The sequence below is a fragment of the Hoplias malabaricus genome, chromosome 11 (assembly GCF_029633855.1).
Source record: "Hoplias malabaricus isolate fHopMal1 chromosome 11, fHopMal1.hap1, whole genome shotgun sequence".
Classification (NCBI taxonomy): domain Eukaryota; kingdom Metazoa; phylum Chordata; class Actinopteri; order Characiformes; family Erythrinidae; genus Hoplias; species Hoplias malabaricus.
The window spans coordinates 27,793,620-27,818,021 of record NC_089810.1 but is presented as its reverse complement, the minus strand read 5'-3'; the positions used below and the strand labels follow the sequence as shown (position 1 = coordinate 27,818,021).

At 39.4% G+C, this 24,402-nt stretch overlaps 2 protein-coding genes across 2 annotated transcripts in view; one reads left to right on the top strand and one right to left on the bottom strand.

Moving 5' to 3' along the window:
- The window catches only part of kcnab1a (potassium voltage-gated channel subfamily A regulatory beta subunit 1a), a 258,469-nt gene extending 237,053 nt beyond the window's left edge, over positions 1-21,416 (top strand). The window contains exons 10-14 of the mRNA XM_066684849.1: positions 11,469-11,589; positions 12,640-12,734; positions 14,008-14,128; positions 18,922-19,010; positions 19,221-21,416. Coding sequence (XP_066540946.1) covers positions 11,469-11,589; positions 12,640-12,734; positions 14,008-14,128; positions 18,922-19,010; positions 19,221-19,310 — 516 coding nt within the window. The 3' untranslated portion in view covers positions 19,311-21,416. The remainder of the gene's footprint in view (positions 1-11,468; positions 11,590-12,639; positions 12,735-14,007; positions 14,129-18,921; positions 19,011-19,220) is intronic.
- A 6-nt stretch (positions 21,417-21,422) lies between these two features.
- Positions 21,423-24,156, bottom strand: ssr3 (signal sequence receptor, gamma). Its single transcript, XM_066684850.1, has 5 exons — positions 23,847-24,156; positions 22,879-23,005; positions 22,616-22,714; positions 22,012-22,143; positions 21,423-21,719 (listed from the first exon to the last, which is right to left on the bottom strand). The coding sequence occupies exons 1-5, from the start codon at positions 23,974-23,976 to the stop codon at positions 21,653-21,655; spliced, it is 555 nt and encodes a 184-aa protein (XP_066540947.1). The 5' UTR covers positions 23,977-24,156; the 3' UTR covers positions 21,423-21,652.
- Between the last annotated feature and the right edge of the window lie 246 nt (positions 24,157-24,402).

The following is a 24,402-nucleotide window of genomic DNA, read 5'->3' as shown; positions in this document are numbered from 1 at the left end:
TGCAAGATAGCTACTCCCCATATTTCCTGAACTGGTGGAGGAGTTAGCTACTTTCTGGAAAGAGAAGCCATTTACTGGCAAAACTCCTATTCAGGGGGGATCTGCCCTCGACATGGAAGGTATGGAGAAGGAAGGCCTTCTGCGCATGCCTCCAATGGAGCCCCTGGTGGCAGCACACCTGCACCCCAGCCGCTCAGCAACCAACAACCCTACGTTGCCCTCCAAAGCTGATTACTTTCAGTCTAACATGACTGAACATGCTTATAAAGCAGTGGCGCTTTCCGTGAGAGCCCTGAATGCCATCTCCATGCTGACAGCCTACCAAGCTGAACTGCAGGACGAGACGTCAGCCACGCCAGGTCTGTCTCAGTGGGAAGAGATTTGTGTGGTCACTGACCTCTCCCTCCGTCTCCGGAGATGTGCGGTCCAATCAGCGGGGAAAGCCTTGGCCACCATGGTGGTCCAAGAAAGAGCAGGTGGCTTAACCTGGCAAACCTCTCTGACTTGGAGAAAGAGGCGATCCTGGATGCACCAGTGGTGCCAGAGGGCATCTGTGGCTCCGCTCTCACATTAATGCAAAAGCGGTGTGAGGAAATGAAGAGGGATGATGAAGCCCTACAGCTGTGTTTGCCCAGCTGCCCCCCCCCCCCCCGCTCCCCCTTTAACCCCATGTTCCATTTGGCTAACAGCCCATTCACTCAACACACAACCACTCATTCCAGAGCTGTGTTCAATAAAGCAAGGTGTCTCTGTGTTTCCTGTTTTTCACATGTTGCAAAACAAAATAAAGTTGAGTGTGTTAAGAGGCAATGCAATGCAAAAAATGTTGCAAAACATAAACAGCCTAAAACAAAAGCCTTGGAGGGTTTCCATGCCCTCAAAGGCAATGAGCCACTTAAACGCTATTACAGCGCAAAAAAGCATGTGTACAAAGCACGTGCAGACGTACTCTGCGACCACTGGAGGGCGCGAGTGTCTCTCGGCTAGACAGTTGGTCTGCATGCGTTTCATCTCAGTAGGTACTAAGAACAATACGACATGGGTACAGACTGCAATTTTGCAACCAGCCCCCAAAGTTCAAAAGGATTGTTCACTCCAGGGCAACTGGGGAATCAGCTCACATCCTTCAGGAGGAAATCTCACTACAGGGGAAAGGAGCTATAAGGGTGGTCCCACCAGAACAGAGTCGGACAGGGTTCTATACTCGGTACTTCCTAGTGCCGAAGAAAGGGTCCGAAACCCTGCCCCCGATTTTGGATTTACATGCTCTGAACAGATACTTAAGACAGTACAAGTTCAGAATGCTCACTCATCCCACTCTGCTGAAGTTTGTACGCCCAGGAGATTGGTTCACTTCCATTGTCCTGAAGGACGCTTATTTCCATATCAGCATATACCCGCCGCACAAACTCAGGTTTGATTTTGCGGGGGTAGCCTACGAGTACATGGTTCTCCCGTTCGGTCTCTCCCTCAGTCCACGAGTATTCGTGAAATGTACGGAGGCAGCGATTGCCCCTCTAAGAGAGCAGGGCATCCGTCTCGCTACTTATATAGACGACTGGCTTATCGCAGCACAGTCCGAAAAGGAAGTGAGAGCACACACAATGCAGCTCATAGAGCACCTTGTACAACTAGGGTTTCAGATCAAATCAAATCAAATCAAATTTATTTATATAGCGCTTTTCACAACTGATGTTGTCACAAAGCAGCTTCACAGAATTCCAGTAAGACAAAGATTTGACATGAAATGTAAAAACAAATGTAAAACCCTCAAGTGAGCAATCCAGGGGCGACAGTGGCAAGGAAAAACTCCCCCAGCTGAGGAAGAAACCTTGGGAGGATCCAAGGCTCACAAGGGGTGACCCATCCTCCTCTGGTCAATCTACTGGTGATGATAGTTAGTAGTCCATGAGAACTTCAGTGTAGGGACAGCTTCAAGGCACTTGGTGGTTGCTGGAGCGTGGGCAGCTGGTCTGAAGCGTGGAGGAGGGTCTCAACAGTCATCCATCAGTGTCCAGACAGACAGGTGGGCAGTTGTTTACTCGGAAAGAGTAAATTTGAACATTTATTTCAGTTATTTCAATTAAAAAGTGAAATTCATATATAGATGCATTACAATCAGAGTGATCTATTTCTAGTGTTTATTTCTTTTAATGTTGATTATTTTGCCTTTGGTAGAAAAAGGTGCAGAAGCAACAGGGATAACCGCAGCCTTGAAAGGATAGTCAAAAAAAGGCTATTCAAAGTGGCCCGCTGCTGAAGTCAGTGCTTCAAGAGCCACCACATACAGACAGACCAGAACATGGGCTACAAATGTCACATTCATTGTGTCAAGTCAAACATTTCTGAAGTATATTGTATTGTCCATATGTGTCTGAATGTCTGAAACTCAGTATGGTTTTTGTCTGTGTTCATGTTAAAGGAAGACTATGTTTCTCTCCAAGAAGTGAGAGGTCAGAAAGCCCTCACTCTCTCTTAGTCCCAAAGCATGAGATAATAAATATGGACCATATGTTTACCTTAGTTCATAGGAAAAATATATAAGTCAGATTGGCAGTCTCTTCCATGCTCCTTTAAGCTTGTTAAGATGCTGATCTTTTGTTTAATGAAAAATATTTACAACTTAAGAATGGGGTTGGGGTAGAGTCTTCTTCATTATCTTCATCACAGCATTGAAAATAAACTACAGGACCCAGAGACAACACCAGCATTGTCTTACCTGGGCCAAGGAAAAAAAAGGACTGGACTGTTGATCAGTGGTCCAAAGTCTTGTTTTCAGATGAAAGTAAATTTTGCATTTCATTTGTCTGGGTGAAGAATGGAGAGGCACACAATCCAAGCTGTTTGAGGTCTAGTGTGAAGTTTCCACAATCAATTATGGTTTGGGGAGCCATGTCATATGCTGGTGTTGGTCCACTGTTATATGAAGTACAAAGTCAGGCCAGCCTTCTAATAGGAAACTTTAGAGCTCTTTATGCTTCCCTCTGCTGACAAGATTTATGGAAATGCAGATTTCATTTTCCAGCAGGGTTCCTCATCTGTCCACACTGCCAAATTACCAATACCTGGTTTAATAACCACAGTATCACTGTGTTTGATTGGCCAACAAACTGACCTGACCTATACCCCACAGAGAATCTATGGGATATTGTCAAGAGGAAGATAAAGACACCAGACCCAACAATGCAGACGACCTGAAGACCTCTATCAAAGCAACCTGGGATTCCATAACACCTCAGCAGTGCCACAAGATGATATAAATTTTCTGAGATAATGACTTTAGGGTTTTTATTGGCTCTTATCCATAATCATTAACATTAAGAGAAATAAATACCTGAAATAAATTAGTCTGTAATGTCTCAGTGTAATATGAGTTTCATTTTTTTTTGAATTACTGAAATAAATAAATTTTTGATAATATTCAAATTTATTGAGATGCATCTGTAACAATCAGTCATAACATTTAAAATCAAATCAAATGTTGTCACAAAGCAGCTTCACAGAATTCCAGTAAGACAAAGATTTGACATGAAATGTAAAAACAAATGTAAAACCCTCAAGTGAGCAAGCCAGGGGCGACAGTGGCAAGGAAAAACTCCCCCAGCTGAGGAAGAAACCTTGGGAGGAACCAAGGCTCACAAGGGGTGACCCATCCTCCTCTGGTCAATCTACTGGTGATGATAGTTAGTAGTCCATGAGAACTTCAGTGTAGGGACAGCTTCAAGGCACTTGGTGGTTGCTGGAGCATGGGCAGCTGGTCTGAAGTGTGGAGGAGAGTCTCGACAGTTATCCATCAGTGTCCAGACAGACAGGTGGGCAGTTGTTTACTCGGAAAGATGTAAAGGGATGGAATTAGTTTTGAACTGTTTTGTGTTTGTAAAGTAGAAAATATGAAAATTTCCAGAGTGTGGCTAATGACTCTGGCAGATCTGACTATGACAGCTTTAACTAAAAGGAGAGAACCAGGAGGACACACAGACACGGGAGCATCCTGAAACACTGGCATCTCTCCGCTCCACCGTCAACAAACCTGAGTGATCGCGAGAAGCGGCGGGACGACAGCACCAGCGTCTCAGTTTACTATAATTCCCTGTGTCCATGGACCCCCTGGATCTGCCGCCTTTATCTATGGGGGAGCATTAGCTCCCAAAAGATAAACTAAACAAATGTGTTTTTAGCCTAGATTTGAAGATTGCGACTGTGTCTGAGTCCCGAACATTTTCTGGAAGATCATTCCAGAGTCTGGGGGCTTTATAAGAAAGGCTCTTCCCCCAGCTGAGGCCTTCTGAATTCTGGGAACAATTAAAAATCCAGTATTCTGTGATCTGAGTGAACGTGGAGGCTCATAATAGGAAATTGTATCTTGAAGATATTCAGGAGCAAGCCCATGTAGAGCTTTATATGTTAATAACAAAATTTTGTAGTCAATGCGGAATTTAACAGGCAGCCAATGAAGTGATGATAAAACTGGGCTGATATGTTCAAATTTTCTAGTTTTAGTGAGGACCCTAGCTGCAGCATTTTGAACTAGTTGAAGTTTTCTTAAATTGCTGCTGGTGCATCCTGACAGTAGTGCGTTACAGTAGTCAAGCCTTGAAGTAATAAAGGCATGTACTAATGTTTCTGCGTCCTGAAGGGATAAGGCATTTCTAATCTTAGCAATATTGCGAAGATGTAAAAAAGCTGTCCTAGTGATACTACCTATGTGTTGATCAAATGATAATTCCGGGTCAATTATGACACCAAGATTTTTTGCTGCTGAACCAGGTTTAACTGGAAAGTCAGCTAGATTTAAAATTAAATCTGATAATTTATTTCTTGCCACTTTTGGACCCAAAAGCAGGACCTCTGTTTTGTTGCTGTTTAGAAGGAGGAAGTTACGCAGCATCCAGCCTTTCACATCTTTTACACAGTCCTCTATTTTCTTTAATCTGTGTTTGACATCGGGCTTGGCTGAAATATACAATTGTGTGTCGTCTGCGTAACAGTGACATTTAATGTCATGGTTTCTTATAACTGTGCCTAGCGGTAACATGTATAATGTAAATAATAATGGTCCTAAAATAGAGCCTTGTGGAATTCCAAATCTTACTTTAGAATAATTTGAATTTAGATTGTTTACTTTTATGAATTGATAACGTTCCCTTAAGTAAGATTTGAACCATAATAGGGCTGTCCCTGTGATTCCAACCATGTTTTCTAACCTTTCTATGAGAATATTGTGGTCTATTGTATCGAAGGCTGCACTTAGGTCAAGAAGCACCAACAGGGATACGTGGCCTTGATCAGAGGCAAGAAGAAGATCATTTGTTATCTTGACTAGAGCTGTCTCTGTACTATGATGTTGCCTGAATCCAGATTGTAATTTTTCATATATATGATTCTTATGTAGATATGAACTAATTGTTGGGCCACGGCTCTTTCTAAGATCTTGGACAGAAATGGCAAATTAGAAATAGGCCTGTAATTAGACAGTGCACTAGCATCAAGATTTGGTTTCTTGATCATAGGTTTAATAACTGCTAATTTAAAAGCTTTGGGTACATGGCCCAGACTAAGGGATGAGTTTACTATAGTTAAAAGAGGATCAATAATAGCTGGTAGTACTTCTTTGAGCAACTTTGTGGGAATTGCATCAAGTGTGCAAGTTGTACAGTTTGCGGAGGTGATAATCTTCTCTAGTTCTAACTGTGGGAGTGGGTAAAAGGTTTCAAGTCTTTCTTTTACAGTTATATTATGTTTTATATCATTCACATCGGGTGGCAGCCAGGATGGATTTGATCCTGTGGCTTCAGTTTGTTGTCTAATATTCTCAATTTTATTATTTAAAAAGTCCATAAAATCTTTACTGGTGAGAGTTGCTGGAATTAGTTGTTCAGAACCTGCTTGATTTTTTGTAATTCTAGAAAACACACTAAACAGTGCTCTCAGATTATTTTTATTATTGGAGATCAGTGAGGCCAGATATGCTGAGCGAGCTTTAGTGAAGGCATTTCTATACTCTATAAGGCTGTCCTTCCAGGCAGAATGGAACACTTCAAGCTTGGTTGATTGCCATTTCCGCTCTAGTTTTCGTTTTAAATGTTTGTTTTAAAGTACGGGTCTTATCATTATACCATGGTGCGAGCTTTTTCTGTCTTATACTTTTATGTTTAAGTGGTGCTACCTTTTCTAAAGTAGATCGACAGGTATTTTCTAGGTAATCAGTTAGTACATCTAGGTCCATTGGGTCTGATGGAGTTGGAACTGGGGTCGATAGTTCTGGTAGGTTTTCTATAAATTGTAGGGCGGTAGATGGTTTTATTATATGCCTTGTAGAATAGCGAGGGTTCTTACATATATTATGGCTAAAACGTAGCTCATATGAAATTAAGTAATGATCGGAGATTGCTGAGGATTGCAGTAAGATATTAATTTTGTCAATGTTAAGACCTAGTGTCAGAACTAAGTCTAAAGTGTGGCTGCAGTAGTGTGTAGGCCCTGTTACATTTTGAGTAATACCAATAGAGTCTAAGATTGAGGTAAATGCCTTTTTAGTGGGTCACTTTCCTTCTCAAAATGGATATTGAAATCTCCTACAATTATAACTTTATGATTGCACACTGCTAGGTTTGTAGCAAAATCGCTGAATTCTTTCAGAAATTCTAAGTAAGGCCCTGGTGGTCTGTAAATGTTGCGTAATAAAAATGCGTCCTTTTTTGTGACCGGATTTGTAATAATAGTGGAGAGAACCTCAAAAGAAGAGAATGTGTCACATTGTTTAAGACTAATTTCTAGGGCATTTTGTTAAATTACACATACTCCACCTCCTTTGCCTGATATTCTTGGGCAATGTGCATAATTATAGCCTAGGGAGGTGGCTTCATTTAGTGCTAAATATTCATTTGGTCTAACCCACATTTCCGTGAGACAGAAAACATTGAATTTATGATCACTTATAATATCATTTACGATGAGTGCTTTTGAGTTTAGTGATCTTATGTTGAGTAACCCAAATTTTAGTTCTGAGGTGTTGCTGCTAGGTGTTGTGTATGATTTAATATTGATTAGGTTGCTGAAACAGGCTGATTTTGTTTTTCTACTTTTACATTTAGTTCGGGGGAAAGACACAGTCTCAATACAGTTGAACCTGGGTGACGCCTCAAGACAGTTCGTAGACGGTCGGTTTAGCCTGTCTGTCTGCGGCCTGGTCCCGGCTCTGGATTGTCCGCAGCTATCTACACTACTCTGCTGACTAACTAAAAGACTATGTGCTATGCTGCAAGAAAGTAAGACAGCACCCTCCCGCGTAGGGTGGATACCATCCCTACCTATAAGACCAGGCTTGCCCTCAAAACGTAACCAATTGTCTATAAAGCCCACTTGATTTTCGGAACACCACTTGGACATCCAGCAGTTTAACGCCCAAAGTCTGCTGTAAGCTTTGTCGCCACGCCGCATTGGTATGGGGCCAGAGCAGATTACGGCATCGGACATCGTCTCGGCCAGTTTAATCACCTCTGTAATATTACCCTTAGTTACCTCAGACTGCCGCAGATGAATATCATTGGCCCCTACATGAATGAGTGAGTGCTCTAACGCTGGAGTCATGGGGGTGCTAACTCTCCCTAAGGCACCCGGAGTTGCTAACACTGAATCTCGCTGTTTATCCCTTAATAATAAGCTCTGGATGCGCACTTCTAACTGGTCCACTTTGTCCACCAGAGAGCTAACTAGCTGACACTTAGTACAAACAGAACCACTATCTTTATCGCTAGAGGTGGGAAAGGGGGTTAGACTAAACATGCCACACTCTGAGCAGGCAAAACAGCCAGTAGTAGCCATGGAATTGCAGGTACTTACCGCTTTTAGTTGATTTTAGTAACTTACACCAAGAACGTTACTCCAGGGTCCGGTGGCAGTTTTAGTGCCTCTGTAATGAATATTCCTGCGGAGACAATCTAAAAGATAGATCTATGGATGGTTAGTAGGTTATAAAAACAGATATAAATATAGAAATAACAGTGGAAACGAGTAAACAGGAAAACCCGAGCGATCAAAACAGCTTCCAAACGGGTACAGAAACAGCCAAACGTGTTGCCAGATGTCGCAGCTAGAAAATAGTCCTGTAGGCTCCAACAAAAACCTGGCATAGAGGCTAAAGGAGGTCTTTGTATAGATAATATTTTAAATATATAATTATTATATAAACTATATTTTTATTACATTTTTTTATATTTGACATGATAATACTGAATTTCATATAAGTGAAGCTGCTTATTCTCAGTATGCTAATGTTACCGAGCTTAGATTTGTTTGCTTAAAGAGGGAAAAAATCATTATGTACAACTTGCAGCAGTTCACTAATACATCATTACTAACACATCTTTACTGTTTTTAATTACTTTTTACCCAAGTTAGTTCATAAAGAGATATCATTGTCATTTCATATTAGCAATGTAGAGTTTTGGAAAGCCTCAATAGCCAGCTAACGTTGTATTAAAACTGGACACCGGGGGTGAGGGAAGCTGTCAAGGGGAAGAAGGAGGCTTTGTGGGCTTTGTTGGCTTGGGGAACTTCCAATTCTGCGTATCGGTACTGGCAGGCAAAAAAGGCTGCAGCTGTGGCAGTTGCTAAAGCAAAATCCAGAGCATGGGAGGAGTTTAAGGAGCCATGGAGAATGACTTCCTGGTGGCCTCAAAGAGGTTCTGGAAAACATTCTGGCAGCTCAGGACGGGGAGGGGAGACACTGTCCAAGCTGTGCTCGGTAAGGATGGTGAAACTCTAAACTTAACTGAGTGTATTGTTGGGCGTTAGAAGGAGCACTTTGAGGAATTCCTTAACCCGAGAGACCTGCCTCCTGTGCAGGAGGTAGGGCCAGAAGTGTCTGCATTGTCGGATTCCTTTTCCTTGGCTAAAGTCACTGAGGTGGTGAAAAAGATTCGCTGTGGCAAAGCTCCAGGAGTGGATGAAATTTGCCCAGATTTACTGAAGGCACTCGATACTGTGGGGATGTCTTGGATGACAGGCCTCTACAACATTGCATGGACCTCAGGAACAGTGCCTTTGGATTGGCAAACGGGAGTTGTGGTTCCAATTAAAAAAAAAAAAAGGGACTGCAGAAAGTGTGCCAATTACCATGGCATCATACTTTTCAGCCTCCCTGGGAAAGGCTATGAATCCGCCCAATAGTCAAACCTAGGATTTTGGAGGAACAATGCAGATTCTGTCTTGGCCATGGACATGTTCTATGGACCAACTCTTTCCTTTTTACAGATGATTGAGGGGGCATGGGAATTTGCTACTCCACTCTACATATGCTTTGTGGATTTGGAGAAGGCATATGGCCGTGTTCCCAGAGAGATTCCGTGGGAGGTGCTTTGTGAGTATGATGTGCCAGGGTCACTCTGGCAAGCCGTACGGTCCTTGTTTGGTCCAGAGTTTGGGTGGACCCAGGACCTGCTGGAGGGATTATATCTCTCGGCTGGCTTGGAAACGCTTGGGATCACCCTGGTGGAGCTGGTGGAAGTTGCGGGGGACAGAGATGTCTGGACTTCTTTGCTTGCCCTGTTCAATCCAATGGAAGAGCAAATATTTAACAACACAACACAAATGTATAGTTCACTCCCTGTTGTTTTTGTGTATTTACAGAATAAAAAAGAGATTACAGTTGTCCACTACATAATCCAGCCCTGTAGATTCACTATAGTTACAGGGTAAGAAGATCAGAACTGTGGGGAACTACATAATCCAGCCCGCTCCCCATTGTGTCACTGTAGTTACAGGGAAAGAATGAGAGAGCAGCACCCATTTTGTGTTTTTTTTTTAAATTATTGAATAAAAACATATATAAAACTTTGCATATCTATTTATTGTGTCATTAAAATATATCTATAAATATATATCACTGCATTCAGATTCAGTTTTGTAGCCTTGGATGACAATACATGCCTTCCATAGCTGTGCACATGAGAGGTAAGTTTTCATTCTACTCAACCTGTCATGAGCTGCTGTAGAACTGAACCTACAGACCTGGGAGAACATTTCAAAAGTACAGAGCCAATGCTCGACATATTATTCATAACCATACAATGAAGTACAATATATAATTAATTAGAAGGATAATAAATCCCTGGAATGTGAGTGAGCTTGCTTACTGAATAAACAAATAAAACAATGACACAGAATGTATACCAACATTTCATACCCACATTTTAAGCTAAGCACCATTGGATATAGAGCATTTTGTCTGGCGAGTCCAAAGCTGTGGAATAGTCTTTCTAAGAAACTGCGAGCTTGTTCATCTCTAGATGTTTTTAAAATCAGACTTAAAACTCACCTTTTTATTCATTCATTCATTCATTATCTGTAACCGCTTATCCAGTTCAGGATCGCGGTGGGTCCAGAGCCTACCTGGAATCATTGGGCGCAAGGCAGGAATACACCCTGGAGGGGGCGCCAGTCCTTCACAGGGCAACACAGACACACAGATATACATTCACTCACGCACTCACACCTACGGACACTTTTGAGTCGCCAATCCACCTACCAACGTGTGTTTTTGGACTATGGGAGGAAACCCACACGGACACAGGGAGAACACACCAACTCCTCACAGACAGTTACACGGAGCCGGAATTGAACCCACAACTTCCAGGCCCCTGGAGCTGTGTGACTGCGACACTACCTGCTGTGCCACCGTGCCGCCCTTCATCTTTTTAAACATATATTTTTTTAAAAACACTTTTTTTTTTTTTTGGGGTACTTCTTTTATTATTTATTGTACAGAGTCCTTGGGTGTCTTGAAAGCGCATTTTCAAATAAAATATATTGTTGTTATTATTATTAATAAAATAATTCTGTCTAATGTTCTGTGGTTGACACAAGACTTGTGTACACTGACTGGATGAGAAAAAAGCCTAGTTTAGTACTTTTATGTCTTCTATCCTGAACTAAATAATCTTAAATTTGAGAACACTTTTTAAAACCAGCAATTACTAACAATAACATCAAGTCAGCGGGCAGCTTTCTAACCTCATTATTATACTATAATTGTTTGTGGGGTGAGTAGTGGACTAGGCCAAGGCTAAACTATATTTTGGCCCTGGAAAAATGTGCTTATGTAGGTGGTTAGGGACAATGTACACAAATGGAAGAAAATCAAAATTTTTAAAATGATGTCATTTTGTCTATTGCCTATGTTATGCCAATGCAGCTGTGTGCCTCTTTACAAGAGAATACAATAATTCTGGGCGTTTTTGTAAAGCCTCCACTCACCAACATGGTTTTGAAGAGTTGTACATATGTTATACACATTCAAGAAGCCGAAAATACAAGGTATGCGTTATCAAATGTGGTGGGCCAGGCTGGTCCAAAATGCCAAGGCTGATTTTGTTTGTCCATGTCTGCCCCTGGCAAGAAATTGTCTAGAGCTGCTGTTGTTCTCTCTCTCTCTCTCTCTCTCTCGCTCTGTGTGTGTGTGTGTGTAGGAGGCGTACTCTGTGGCCAGGCAGTTTAACCTGATTCCACCCGTGTGTGAGCAGGCTGAGTATCATCTCTTCCAGAGAGAGAAAGTAGAGGTGCAGCTTCCTGAGCTCTACCACAAGATAGGCAGGTGTCAAATATCAGCAAATACCTTCACCATTTTCTAGTTGGTTGAATGAGCCTGTGAGATCTAATGATTTTATTTTCCAGAATGTTTACCTCTGGTAAATTTTGGAAATGTATCATTTTGTTTTGTATTGACTGTGTGTGTGTGTGTGTGTGTGTGTGTGTGTGTGTGAGAGATAATGGCCTGAATAGGCATTACGTTGGTACCTTCTATCCTTTGCCACCTGTTAAAAAAGCTTTTTATAATTTTTCTTAGATAGTGTGCCTTGGTTTTGTCTTTTGTTCTTTTGAATTTTACATGTGGAGGATTATGGATTGCACTGTTTACCTCTTCCTTGTGCAGAGTCCTATCTTTAAGATACAAACAGTAATTAATCAAGCCTGTAAGGTTTTTAGTGGATGAGGTAGTAAAAACAAAACATGGGCATTCCAGACAGCAATAAAATTATCCTGGCCCACATGTAAAAAAGAAAAAGACTAGAGGACACCTTGTAAATGTAATCACATTTTAATAGACCTTCAGAAAATGGGTGCAGTTCTTGTTCTCACAATCCAAGAATTCTTTAGCACATTAATTATAATACTGAAGTCTGGGTTCTGGGGTGGACAATCCCTTGTTCACCAGCAATAACTACAATATGGGCAGGTATCTTCAACCTGAAATCTATTTGCTCAGTGTCAGAATTGGATATTCATTCAGCCATCTATCCACAGTTTGTAAAAACCCGATTGACGATCTTCTGTATCTCTCCCTCTCCCTTTCTCCTCATCACCCACTACCCACACGCCAGTCTCTATCTTGCTCTCTCCTCCACTCCCTTTGTCTGTCTTTATCTGTCTTTACAACCATTTTTTGGTGTCTTACTTTAGAGCAGGCATGATGAGTATTAGTGCCATGTCCAAAGATTGAGGGCTTGATATGTCTGTGTCTCATGATGTACTGCACATATCCTATCTCTGCCATCTATTTTTTTTTTCTTTTACTGATCTGCTCTCTCTCTTTCTCTGTATGTATGTGTGTGTGGGTGTTGTGTGTGTGTGCATGTGTAGGTGTTGGTGCCATGACCTGGTCTCCTCTTGCCTGTGGCATTATTACTGGAAAGTATGAAAATGGCATCCCAGATTCATCCAGGGCCTCACTGAAGGTTGATTCTCTTTTTTAATTAATTAAGCATATAATTTTCCTACAGTCAGATGCCTAGGTTTGACTGTAAGAAACATTATTTCTTTAAGGAATTAGAAAAATCTGCCAATGGAATGAGAACATTATCTAGATAATATCACGTAAAACTGAATTTTTCAGTGCATGTGCAAATTAATTTGGGGATCTGGACCAAAAATCCTGTTTGTGGTTTGCCTAAGTCAGTAAACAAGGGATAAAGTAGCTGTTCTTTTATTGTGCTGAGAAACAGTAAAACTAATGAAAAGAGAAATGAGAGCCATGAAAAACTGACAATAATGAGCAATTATTGAGATGAAATGAGAAGGAAGACATCCAAGCTAAAACAGAAACTCTTTCGACCTTGTTTGCTTCATACTCTAAGAGGCATTAATGTCAGTTGTTCTTTAAAGTCCCTTTAAAGCAAGCAAAAACATAGAAATAGGTTGAGTGTCTTATATGTTATATTTTATTTTCTTCATAAGAAAATACTGATAAAAAATTAGAAGATGATAACATTAGGATTGAAATACAAATATTAATTTAAGTAATAATACAAGTATTATTCTGCCCATTTCTTGTGAAAATGTTCAGTTCCACTAATAGATAATATGGCTTTCCAAGAAAAAAATGCTCCAAGCAAGCAATTACCTGGAACATTGCCTTGGAAGTTAGTATGTTTGCCTCCCAGTGCTAGCATCTTGAGTTCAAGTCCCATCTGTATGGAGTTTCCATGTTCTCATGTCTGCGTGGGTTTCCTCTGGTGTCTCCTGTTTCCTCCCACAGTTCAAAAACATGGAGTTTAGGTGAAATGGCTTCTCTAATAACTCTCCTGGTGTGTGAGTGAATGAGTGTGTATGTGAATGAATATCTGAATGTGAGTGCCCAGATATGGATTGGCGCTCAATCCTGGGTGAATCCCTAGTGCCCGATGCAGTCCTCAAGGTGGATGGTTGTTCTTGCTTGAGAGTACACTGTGTTCGTTTGGCTGCCCCTTCTCGCCAGTGTGTTTGTGGATTGAGTGTTGAATGGAACGTGCAGTGATTGGAAAGTATCCTGGAAAGGCACTATAAACGTGTAACATTAAATAAATAAATTAATAAATAAATAAGACTTATTCACTATTTAAAATGCTATCTAGAAATATGTGACATAGTTTTAAAACATTTATACCCAGTCTCGTCATGACAAAAATAATGTATATTGAACAATTTGTTGAAGTGTGTATTCTGATTATTCTTGCTGCTTCTCTCCTGCAGTCGTATCAGTGGCTGAAGGATAAGATCATGAGTGAGGATGGGAGGAAGCAGCAGGTGAAGCTGAAGGAACTGTCTCACATTGCAGAGAAGTTGGGCTGTACTCTGCCTCAGCTGGCTGTAGGTGAGTGAGTGTTCCACCTCTTCTAACCTTGCCCTGACCAGATCCACCACTGGGGAAATTACAGTTCTCGTTTTTGAACACACTGTATGAACATATATTTGGATTAAGGGCAAAGTACATGTGATTTTGTCATCTTCTAAGCAGAAGCACACAGCACACATAGAGCAGATGATGATGCAGTTTTAAGCGACATTCTGGGATGTTGGGGATTTAATGACATCTCTTGTGGACATGCGTAATTTCACTGAACATGTGGAAAAGTATTTTAAAGTGCAGTCTCCTGTCAGAATGGATGGATCTGACAAATAGTCAGTAAATACCTTTTTTTTTTCAACCGAGTACATGTACAAGTATGTGTACATTTGTACTTGCCAATACCAGTGCTGATACTTACTTAGAAATAAGCAATCAGGAGCATTGTGTGCTAGTGTAGTTATTAATTAAAATATATTTGTTTAATTAAAAATTTATTGTTCATTTCTGGAGCTGTCCATTTTTTATTTTCCCAAATTATACCACCAATAATTTGAATTTCCCTCTGGGACCAATAAAGTATTTATCTATCTATAAATTAGTAACATGAGCAACAAGCTCTGGATATGTATTTGCACAGTGTTTTGCATGTTTAGTAAGACACCTGGGAATTTCATACATGGGCTAGAACACATCAAGAAGGCGCAGAAATCCCTGATAGTTGATGACCAAAAATGGTTGATCATCACGAACAATATACTGGGTAAAAGACAGAGCTGAGCAATATGGCCAAAAATGTCATCATGATAAGTATTTCTATATTTATTAATTTTGATATTTATCACAATATTAAAATTTTGGACATACTTCTGAAAACGTAGACTGAATACACCAAATGTTCATTACTATAAAATATAACATTTTTTATTATCCAGACATAACCTATATATGTGCATATAGTATAGACTCAAATTCACAAGGAAAGATTTCACTGGAAGAATAACAGTTCCCTTACCACAAAAAATTAATGATGTCTATGTCTTGTGCCATGAAAACATTCTTGGGGCATTATCACTTCAAGCATTTAAGGTAGCAGAAAGAGTACAAAGATAGACTAAGAAGTTTAAAATAATATATAAAATAATAATTAATTTAAAAGACATACTCCAAGCATTGAACTGTAAACCTACTGCACTAAACCCATTAGTACAGTGGAAGGTTTGTAACTGTTTTCAGTACCTCACGTTCATGAGTAAGAGTTCACGCTTAAGGGTACAAGTAAATAAATATGGTATCAGCCAAATACCCAATACCAGCATCTGTATTCATGCATCTCTAATAGTCAGAGTGGAGTATTCAAAGAGAGCTCAGTCAAAACTTGGTGAAGGAAATGTCTTCAGAGGTTGTCATTATTTACAGTTGCAATTTTTATTACTACAATAGTTGAAACTATTTAAATGCATATGTACATTTAAAAAATAATATAATAGCATAAGTTTAGAAGGTATACATTTAGAAAGTGAATGCATTTTAAATTTTAAATCAGGTTACTGTACAAAACCCATTTCCAGAAATGTTGGATTGTCTTATTGTTTCAATTAGTTCTTTCTGTTTGGAGCTCCTTGCTCTATTAAGTGAGGTACTATAAGAAATAATTTGCCCCCTAATTACTGCCTTGAACGTCTCCCTGTTACGGCTGCCGGGAAGAAAGAGGAGGCGGACGTAAATGCAAGGACCACTTTATTAAACAGGATGGAAGCAAAATACAAACAAAACAAACACAGGTAGAAACAAGGAATACAGACAGGACTGAACTGCAAACTAAACAAAGACAGATAGGGAAGAGCCATGAACAGGGGTAAACCTGTGTAAACAGAAAGACAGAGAAACACATCTATGCACACAACACCAGACAAAGGACCACTGAAAACATCATCACCATCATCATTATCATCATTGCAGTAACCACGGAAACCAAAGGGGTATGTAAAGACAGGACAAACGAGGAACATCTGGAGACAATAATTAGCCTTAGAGGCAGGACTAAGGCGGGACTAGGCCGGAGACAAGAACAACAACAAACAGCCATATGTTACATGAGCACATGGTGGGGAAAACAGACACAGGACAGGGCCAGGGCATGACACTGCCACAATGTAGATGGCGAAACTCTGATTTGTTGATTAACAAAAAATTATCGATTGCATTAGAAATCAAAGTGCAAAAACTTTCATCACCAAGCAAAGTTGTATCAAATCTGCAGGGCAGATGGTTTATTTGATTTGATGATGAGCACAAAATCACATCCATTACAGGTGCATGATCTGATTCTACAATGGCTGAATACTTGTTATTCTTAACAGCAGGGAGGAGGGTTTTGTCAATAAAAAAAAATGATCTATTCTTGAATATGAATGGTGAACATGTAAAAAATAGGAAAAAAATTTACTTTGAGGGAAGAAAAACCTCGATGGATCCACACAGCCAGACTGTGTCATAAATGTTGCCAAAGAGTGAGCCATTTTAGAACAGTATGACACCCTGCCATTTGAACGATCCATAACTGGGTCTATCACACAGTTCAAATCCCCACGAAAAATCAAATGATGTGTATTCAATTTGGGTAAAAAGGAAATGATTTAACTAATGAAATTCACATCATCCCAGTTAGGGGCGTAAACATTGACAAGAGCTACAGGAGTTTGGAACAGGGACGCAGAGACAATAACAAATCTTTCCTGGGGTTCAGGGGTTACATTGGTAGGAGAAAACTGGCTATTTTTATGAATCAATATTGCAGCACCTCTTGCTCTAGTGTTGAAACATGAATGCAAGATTTGTCCTTCCCATGTTTTTTTAAGCTTGTTATGGTCTATTACGCCTAAATGTGTTTCCTGTAGATAAATTAACTCAGTTTTTTATTTTTTAAGATGGGTGAATATTCTAGACCTTTTAATTGGACTCCCAAGACCTTTAACATTCCAGCTGGCGAAACATGTTGGAGAACCGTTACCTCTGTTCACAGTAAAATTATCAACCATCATTTGTATTATCGTATGAACTACTAAATACCCATGTAAGACATGGATTTTTCTTATAGTTAATTAACACAATCATTCTTAGATAAAAGTATAACAACCACAGCAGTTATCCCCTTCAGCACAAAAAAATTAACATGTATAAAAGTAAACCACAAGGCAGTAAATATAAAAAGAAAACAAAACAAATAGTAAAAGAGTGAGAAAAATATATGTCAACTATTAACTCCCCCTAGATTACTGGGGTCAAGCTATCCTTGCTTTGGAAATTGACGGTCAAGCCATCCGCGCTTCAAATCTGAATGCATGTATAGGCACGTGATTACGATTTTTCATTGCGGAGAACAACACATTCGTTTTGGGACAGATAGAGAATCAGAAACCCATGTTTGAGCAGGGATGTCTCAGTTACTACATCACTAAATGCATGCAATGCTAAAATGAACTAAAATTAACAAGTTATTATGAATATTTTTGTTTTAAAGCACTTTAAAGAGGCAAAACACGCATGGATTATTTAATATATTTACATATTTTGTACTATTATATAACTACTTAATTAGCTTTGAAAGGTAAAATTGGTGGACATGTAGAAATGCAGATTACATTTTACTGTCATTAAACAGAGGGACCTCTTGTCTATTAACTGTAGGATTTTGACAAAATTTCACTGTATACTTTTCTCATAAAATCATACTGAATATCTACTGCTATGGATTTCTCAAAAAATACCCAAAATGCCTAAACCACAATCCCCTTTTTAAACCCATTCATTATACTGACCTGTATCAGTTTCTCTGAAATGTGTTGCTGGTATCAAATTTAAAATGGGCATATTAGAAAGAAAGAAAGAAAGAAAGAAAGAAAGAAAGAATTTTATGTGCCAAATCTCTCAGGTCCTGTAAAAACATATCCAAATATTTTTAAAAACTTAAATTTTTGTTTGTCTTAGCCTCCTGTCTACACATAATTGTGTATTAAGTAACTGAAATCAGAGGTTTTCCAAAATGCTCTACAATTTGAAGATATTTGAAAAAAGTATGTCAAGTGAACTTTATTTTCACATAGAGACAAAGGGAGGAGGTGTTACATGATACAATTGGGCCAGCCCTGTGTCAGACCACAGGGCCACAGACCTGTGTGTTTCAGTGGTTGGTGGTTGGGAACCAAACTATTGCACTCGCTTGCTAATTTATTTATTTGTTTGTTTGTGCCAAATGCAGGACCAACGCAAAAGGGATTTGAGTTTAACAATGTGATTGGGCTAGACCAGTGTCAATCGGGCTGCTGATCTACTGGTTTTATGGGCCAGTCAGATATAAATTTTATAAAATTGTCAGAACTGTCTGCCCAAATAGCACATCAGCCTACCGGGAACTGCCCAGTTTGCCCGATAGCCAGTCTGCCCCTGCAGGCCACAGATGTATGGATTATTGCAGATGGGAATGGGTGTGCATAAATTTATTTGAGTCTTTGTGTAGAGATAAACAGACTGAAATGCCAAGAGAAGAGAAAACAGAAATTAAAGATAAATATATTTTTTTGGGTTGTAAATTATAAAAATATTTTAAAAAGAATATCCAAACACGTGTGGGCAGGGCCTCAGGGGGAGACGTTGCCTACATACTGCTCTTGCCCACAAGCACTGAGTCTCTTCATGGCGCCCTCTAGTGTCTAATAAACATTACAGGTCTCAGAAATAAGTTAAATATGTTCCATTGCTGTGCACTTTCATTTCTTTCTTGCTAAATTTAGTTTACCTTCTAAAATGCTTGTGTCCAGCCTGGTGTCTGAGGAACGAAGGAGTGAGTTCTGTTCTCCTAGGAACCTCCAGCCCAGAGCAGCTAACCGAAAACCTGGGAGCCATTCAGGTAAATATATGCAGGTGACCATTAAGTCAAATGTATAGTAGGGTTCTCCTCTGTCTAATATAAAAATCCAGGTAAGTGAATATTGGAAATATTCACTTGTAGCTGGACAAAGCAAAGTATCCAAGTTATGCACTACCATTTATTCTTACTGTAATCCAAAGGTGTCCAACTGGAACCAACTTCTCCCATTCTTTCATTCTGCCATATCAGGTCCTTCCCAAGATGACCTCTCATGTGGTATCTGAAATCGACCATATACTGGGAAACAGGCCCTACAACAAGAAGGACTATCGCTCATAGAATATTTGGGTCAGGCCCTTATCAGAACATCTCTTTTCTCCTCTTTGTCCTGGGTTTGGCCTCTCTGTGGATCCTGAGAGGTCAGAGCTGTGTGCATGCCCACTTTACCCACCTGCCTGAACCTCTGCTGGGATGTCCCACCACTCTGCAACCATGCATCGCAATGATAATGATAACCGCCAACCAAACACAAGGATCACCAGTCGTCATGTAGCAAGAGATGCACAACCTCTGACAACAGAAGTACCTTAATCCCAATCATAACCCCAATGCTTGGGGAATACCCAGAAACTATTATAGGGTCTGGAGGCCTTGCTACCATAAACTAGGAGTTGAACTCTGTGGCCAATGCATCCTATTGAATGCATCAGTAGATGCTGGACTTTCCAGCTTTTACCTGTTTAAAGACTGCATTTTCAATTGCATCACAGATCACTGAAAAAAGCCAGAACTGCACTTCTGGCACAACAGGATAATGTTTGGCTTTAAGATCTAAGGATGCTTATCTTAGGAAGGGCATCCAAAAGCAATTCACAAATGGCACACTATGTAAATATAAGCAAAACCAACCTCAGCCTACCTGATTATAAAAATATATATATATTACATAAAATTAAATTCAGATAATGTAGAGTTGCATTTTAAAAAACCAGCACAATGCATTTTTTGCCATATGATTATGATATTTTGTTCTCCTTGATTCACCCACATACTCATGTTTTTGGTCAATACAAAAAAACACTTTTAGGTAATATGCTCTGGCAGCTGGCATGCATCAAGTATCATTAGAAAAATTCCATGTGTTTTTGCCTCATTTGAGTGGGTTGTTTCTCCAATTCTATTGAAAAGCCATATTCCTCAACTGCGGGTACTTAACCAACAAAAATGCTGCTCGGTGCTCACCCTTAAAAGTTGTTTGTTAGTAAATCAGACTGACACAACTTGCCCCTTAACTTGTAATTCTTAACTGGAGCAACAATGGATATGCAGTATCCTCAGCTTCAGATGGATGACTTGTATTCATGTTGATAACATAGGGCTGAAACATGAGGCATGGGATCATGCCCCCAGTGAATTTTGTGTGGATGTGTTTTTGCTGCAAGTCCATTTTGCATGTCTATCAGACAGTTATTACCTTTTAAAGTATGTGAACATGAAAATTTGAAACAATTTTTATTGTTATTGCATAGCAGTACATAGAAACTGATTCCAACTTTCAACATGTATCGTGCATTCATCCAGTGAATGCACGATACATGCTTTTCTTAGGCCACTTAAACTTAAGAAATTGCTTCTATGACAATAGGTTTGTGAGACTGCTCTTCATGCACACTACAAATGTTATAATTTATAGTTATAATTTCACTCTAATTATCCTGAATTATTTAAAAACTAAGCTTTTCAAGATGGTACATCATACTTTCATTAACATACTTTAAAAGGGAAGGCTGCATCAGTTTGACTTCGACTTACTATTCCTTTAATTTAAATGTCTGCTTTACCAGATGTTTAGAAACTCATCTTTCTCATTCATGGCATATTAAATTTACTTATTCATGAGTCATTATTGACGAGGACTCTTCCATAAATTGTGTTAGGTCTGGAAATCTTAATTTTTTTTCAACCCACACATAAATGATCCATGACGGTTCTCCATTATTGTGAGTGCATTTTATAGTGACACTATAGCTCATTCTGTACCGAGTGCCTTGATACTAACCTGCTTGTAAATCATAGGGCTTTTGCATTCCCCCATGATTCCATATATTTGAGAGAGAGAGAGAGAGAGAGAGAGAGAGAGAGAGAGAGAGAGAGAGAGAGAGAGAGAATTGCCAAAAATTACTGTGTGAAGTTTGTTTTCTTAAAGGTTTATACTGCAATTTGGCTAGAAGTTGGCTATACAGGCTGTTACAAATCTCTGCTTGAAAGTGGTGGTCCATATGATGAATTTTCTCCTAAGATGGACACATTGACTTCTGTATAAATATATAGAGTACATAGATCTAGATTATATGCTTGAAATAAAAATGCATAATGACCACGAACTTTGGGTACCTGTTTGACTTTCCACATTCAAAGAAACAATTTAATCTACAAAAGTGACTACGAAGGATAGCATTAATTTGAGTTAAAGGTAATTTATTGGTATAAAAAAAGAAGAGTGGGGCCAGAAATTACCCCTCTGCATTCAAAGATGGGAATTTTATGAAAAGTCCAAATATTAAATGATAAATTCTCCACACCCGAAAAATATCACCAACATATCCTTTGCTCCCACTGAAGTAATCTTTCCTCTCATTTTCCCCCTTCAGCCATTTGGTCATCCCTTAACCTTCTTTTTCTCATTTTGATCCTGTGGACAGCAGAGCAATGAGACCAGAGGAGGCACTGATGGAGAGAATGTAGTTCCTGAATTGAGGGAAAAAAAAACAGAAATAGCAATGGAGGAGTTAAATGTAACTAATAGTACATTTAAGGTTGGAAATGTATACTGCGTTATCCTCTAAAGGCCTATAATGCAGTATGGCTTATGTTTTAGAAATAAAAAGACCTTCATAAATAAGGACTGAAACTGTATATGAAAATACAATAAAAGATAGTACAGAATGAGCAAAAAGACTACAGTGAAAGAGAAGGGAACAGATACCAAGAAGGTGAGTGAAAATGCAATAAACAGAAAAAAATCATCAGGAAAATTTACACTGTGGGATTGAAGTTTTTCAGCAGGAAGAAAGAGGCGATGATGATGAGCACAAGGAACAGAGTGTTGTTGTAGAATATGGAGAAGGTAGTTGCTTCGTAATCTGCCACTTCATTCTTCTTCCACAGGATTCTGTTGTGAAAAAGGCAGACACAATCTATACATCATATTCATGAACTTAACAGCTGAGGAACAGTCTATAAGTTTTCATCTACACCCAGTAATTTATTGAAATATTACATAATTGCTTCAGACCAACGGCCAGAGCATTTACTTGGTTGTGTAAATGTATAGATATGGTATGTACTGAAAGTATGCCAAATGCTTAACTCTTAGTCAGTGGGAGCAGTGGGTTAACTGGATGCCCCTCCCCACCTGAACAAATTTGCACTGATGTAAAGAACATGATCATGTCAACTAAGTGCCAACTAGGATTTCTGCTACCTGGAAAACTTTTAGCCAAGATTATACAAGAGGTCTTCAGCTGTAAAACCCTTTTTGGTTTAAGAATAGCCAGGTAGCCATGATTTAATATATTAAATCGAAGTATAACTTATCTAATTAAATAAACTGCCTCTTCAGTTAATATGCAAGTTAAATTTACCTCTCATCCTTCTCTTTGCGAGACATCTTGCGGTTGTCTGCCTCAGACAGTTTGCGAGTCACTTCCTTGGAAACCGCATCTTCACGTTTCTGAGCAACCCTGAAAATCACAGCACAGGGTTTAGGCACAGGTTTGCTTCTGTCCAGGTTCACAAGATTTATTACATATACAGCAGAGATGGTTTGGGACCAGGCCTAACACTTAATCAGGAACACATCCCTAAGCACCTAAGAACAAATGAAAATGGATATGAAATAGCTTACTTGTGCTTAAGAACAAATTTGACGTTCTTGTATGCAAAGGCCACCAGGTACGTGCTGACAAGTGTCATCACTGCGTACAGAACTGCAGATTGCATTAGGTCCATGTGCCAGATCCTCCAGAACAGCCCTGTCCAAAACAAAAACAAAGCAAATTCTTTATTTTAGCTAGGGTTAGTGTGGCTAGCAAGCAATGAAATACTGTCTGCCAGGCATTGTAGTACGAGTGCAAACTCAACTCAAATCAACTTTATTTATAGAGCACTTTAAAAAACACCAACAGCTAAAATAAAGTGCTGTACAAAAACCTAAAGAAGCACTACAAAAAAAAAAAAAAAATATATATATATATATATATATATATATATATATATATATATATATATATATATGTACTGCTATGTACAAGCTGTTTCACATAAGCAAAAGAATTTTGCTGAAATTATTATGCTACACCTTCCCACCCCCCCCCCCCCCAACTGGAACATGGACTTAGGATTATCTACCAAAATGTGGGCATGGTATTACAACACATCACTCATCATCTACATGTCAAAACTGACTCACAAGCCTACATCATTCTCAAGATACTTATGGTGCTTCGATTTCCTTAATATTAAAAGCCGTAAAGACAACTAATGTCCACTATGTACTAAACAATGTTAGTAACTTTTTAAATGTAGCAAAACTCAAATACACTCTACAGAGCAGCAAGAAAGAAGAAAAACAAGAAGACAAATTATTATCATTCCAAGACTAAATTATATTCTCATTTTTAGTATATAAAGAACTGAGACAAAAAGACCGAAAAAATGGCCTAAACAGTGTTAGTAATTCTCGTGTGGATAAGATACTTAAAATTTGCAACGTAGAACAAATCGATATTAACATGGAGACCAATCACTTTTGCTGTTGATTTTCACAATGTAAAGACATGAAAGTGTTATTCAAAGGAGCAGAAACTAGCTCACAGATTGGGATGGCTGAAACAATAAGAGCATTTCCATAGAAGAGAGCTGTAGATTTAGCGGAAAGGTTCCTGCTGAAATCCTGAAGAAGCAGATCCTCCTCAGACTGCTGTTTATTCCCTTTAGGTGCCATGACTTTCTTTTCTCTCTCCTCTTTTTTCTTCTGGGGAAAATAACACTGACACGTACTGCTGTCCGTAGAGAAAAAGAAAGAGTCCAACGTCGCGTCAGCACAACCTCAAAGCCCGATCACCCTCAACAGCTACAGCGCCGTCTAAAGCCCCGGAGTCACAACAAACGCCAGAGAGACAGTTCAGTGAGTCGACTTATTTATAACACTGCATCAGGGAGTCGGTACACAAAATCGGCTTGTTCAGAACATAGCCCCAGAAAGACAATTTACTGATTCAAACGAGTGAGCAGTAATTTAAGAGAATCAGTTCACTATGTAGGCAAATTTAGACCATAAACCCGCAGAGTCCGTTCACGGAATCGACTTATTAACACAGCGCAAGAGATTCGGTTAACTGAATGCACATTTCTATGGCATGCATTTGGG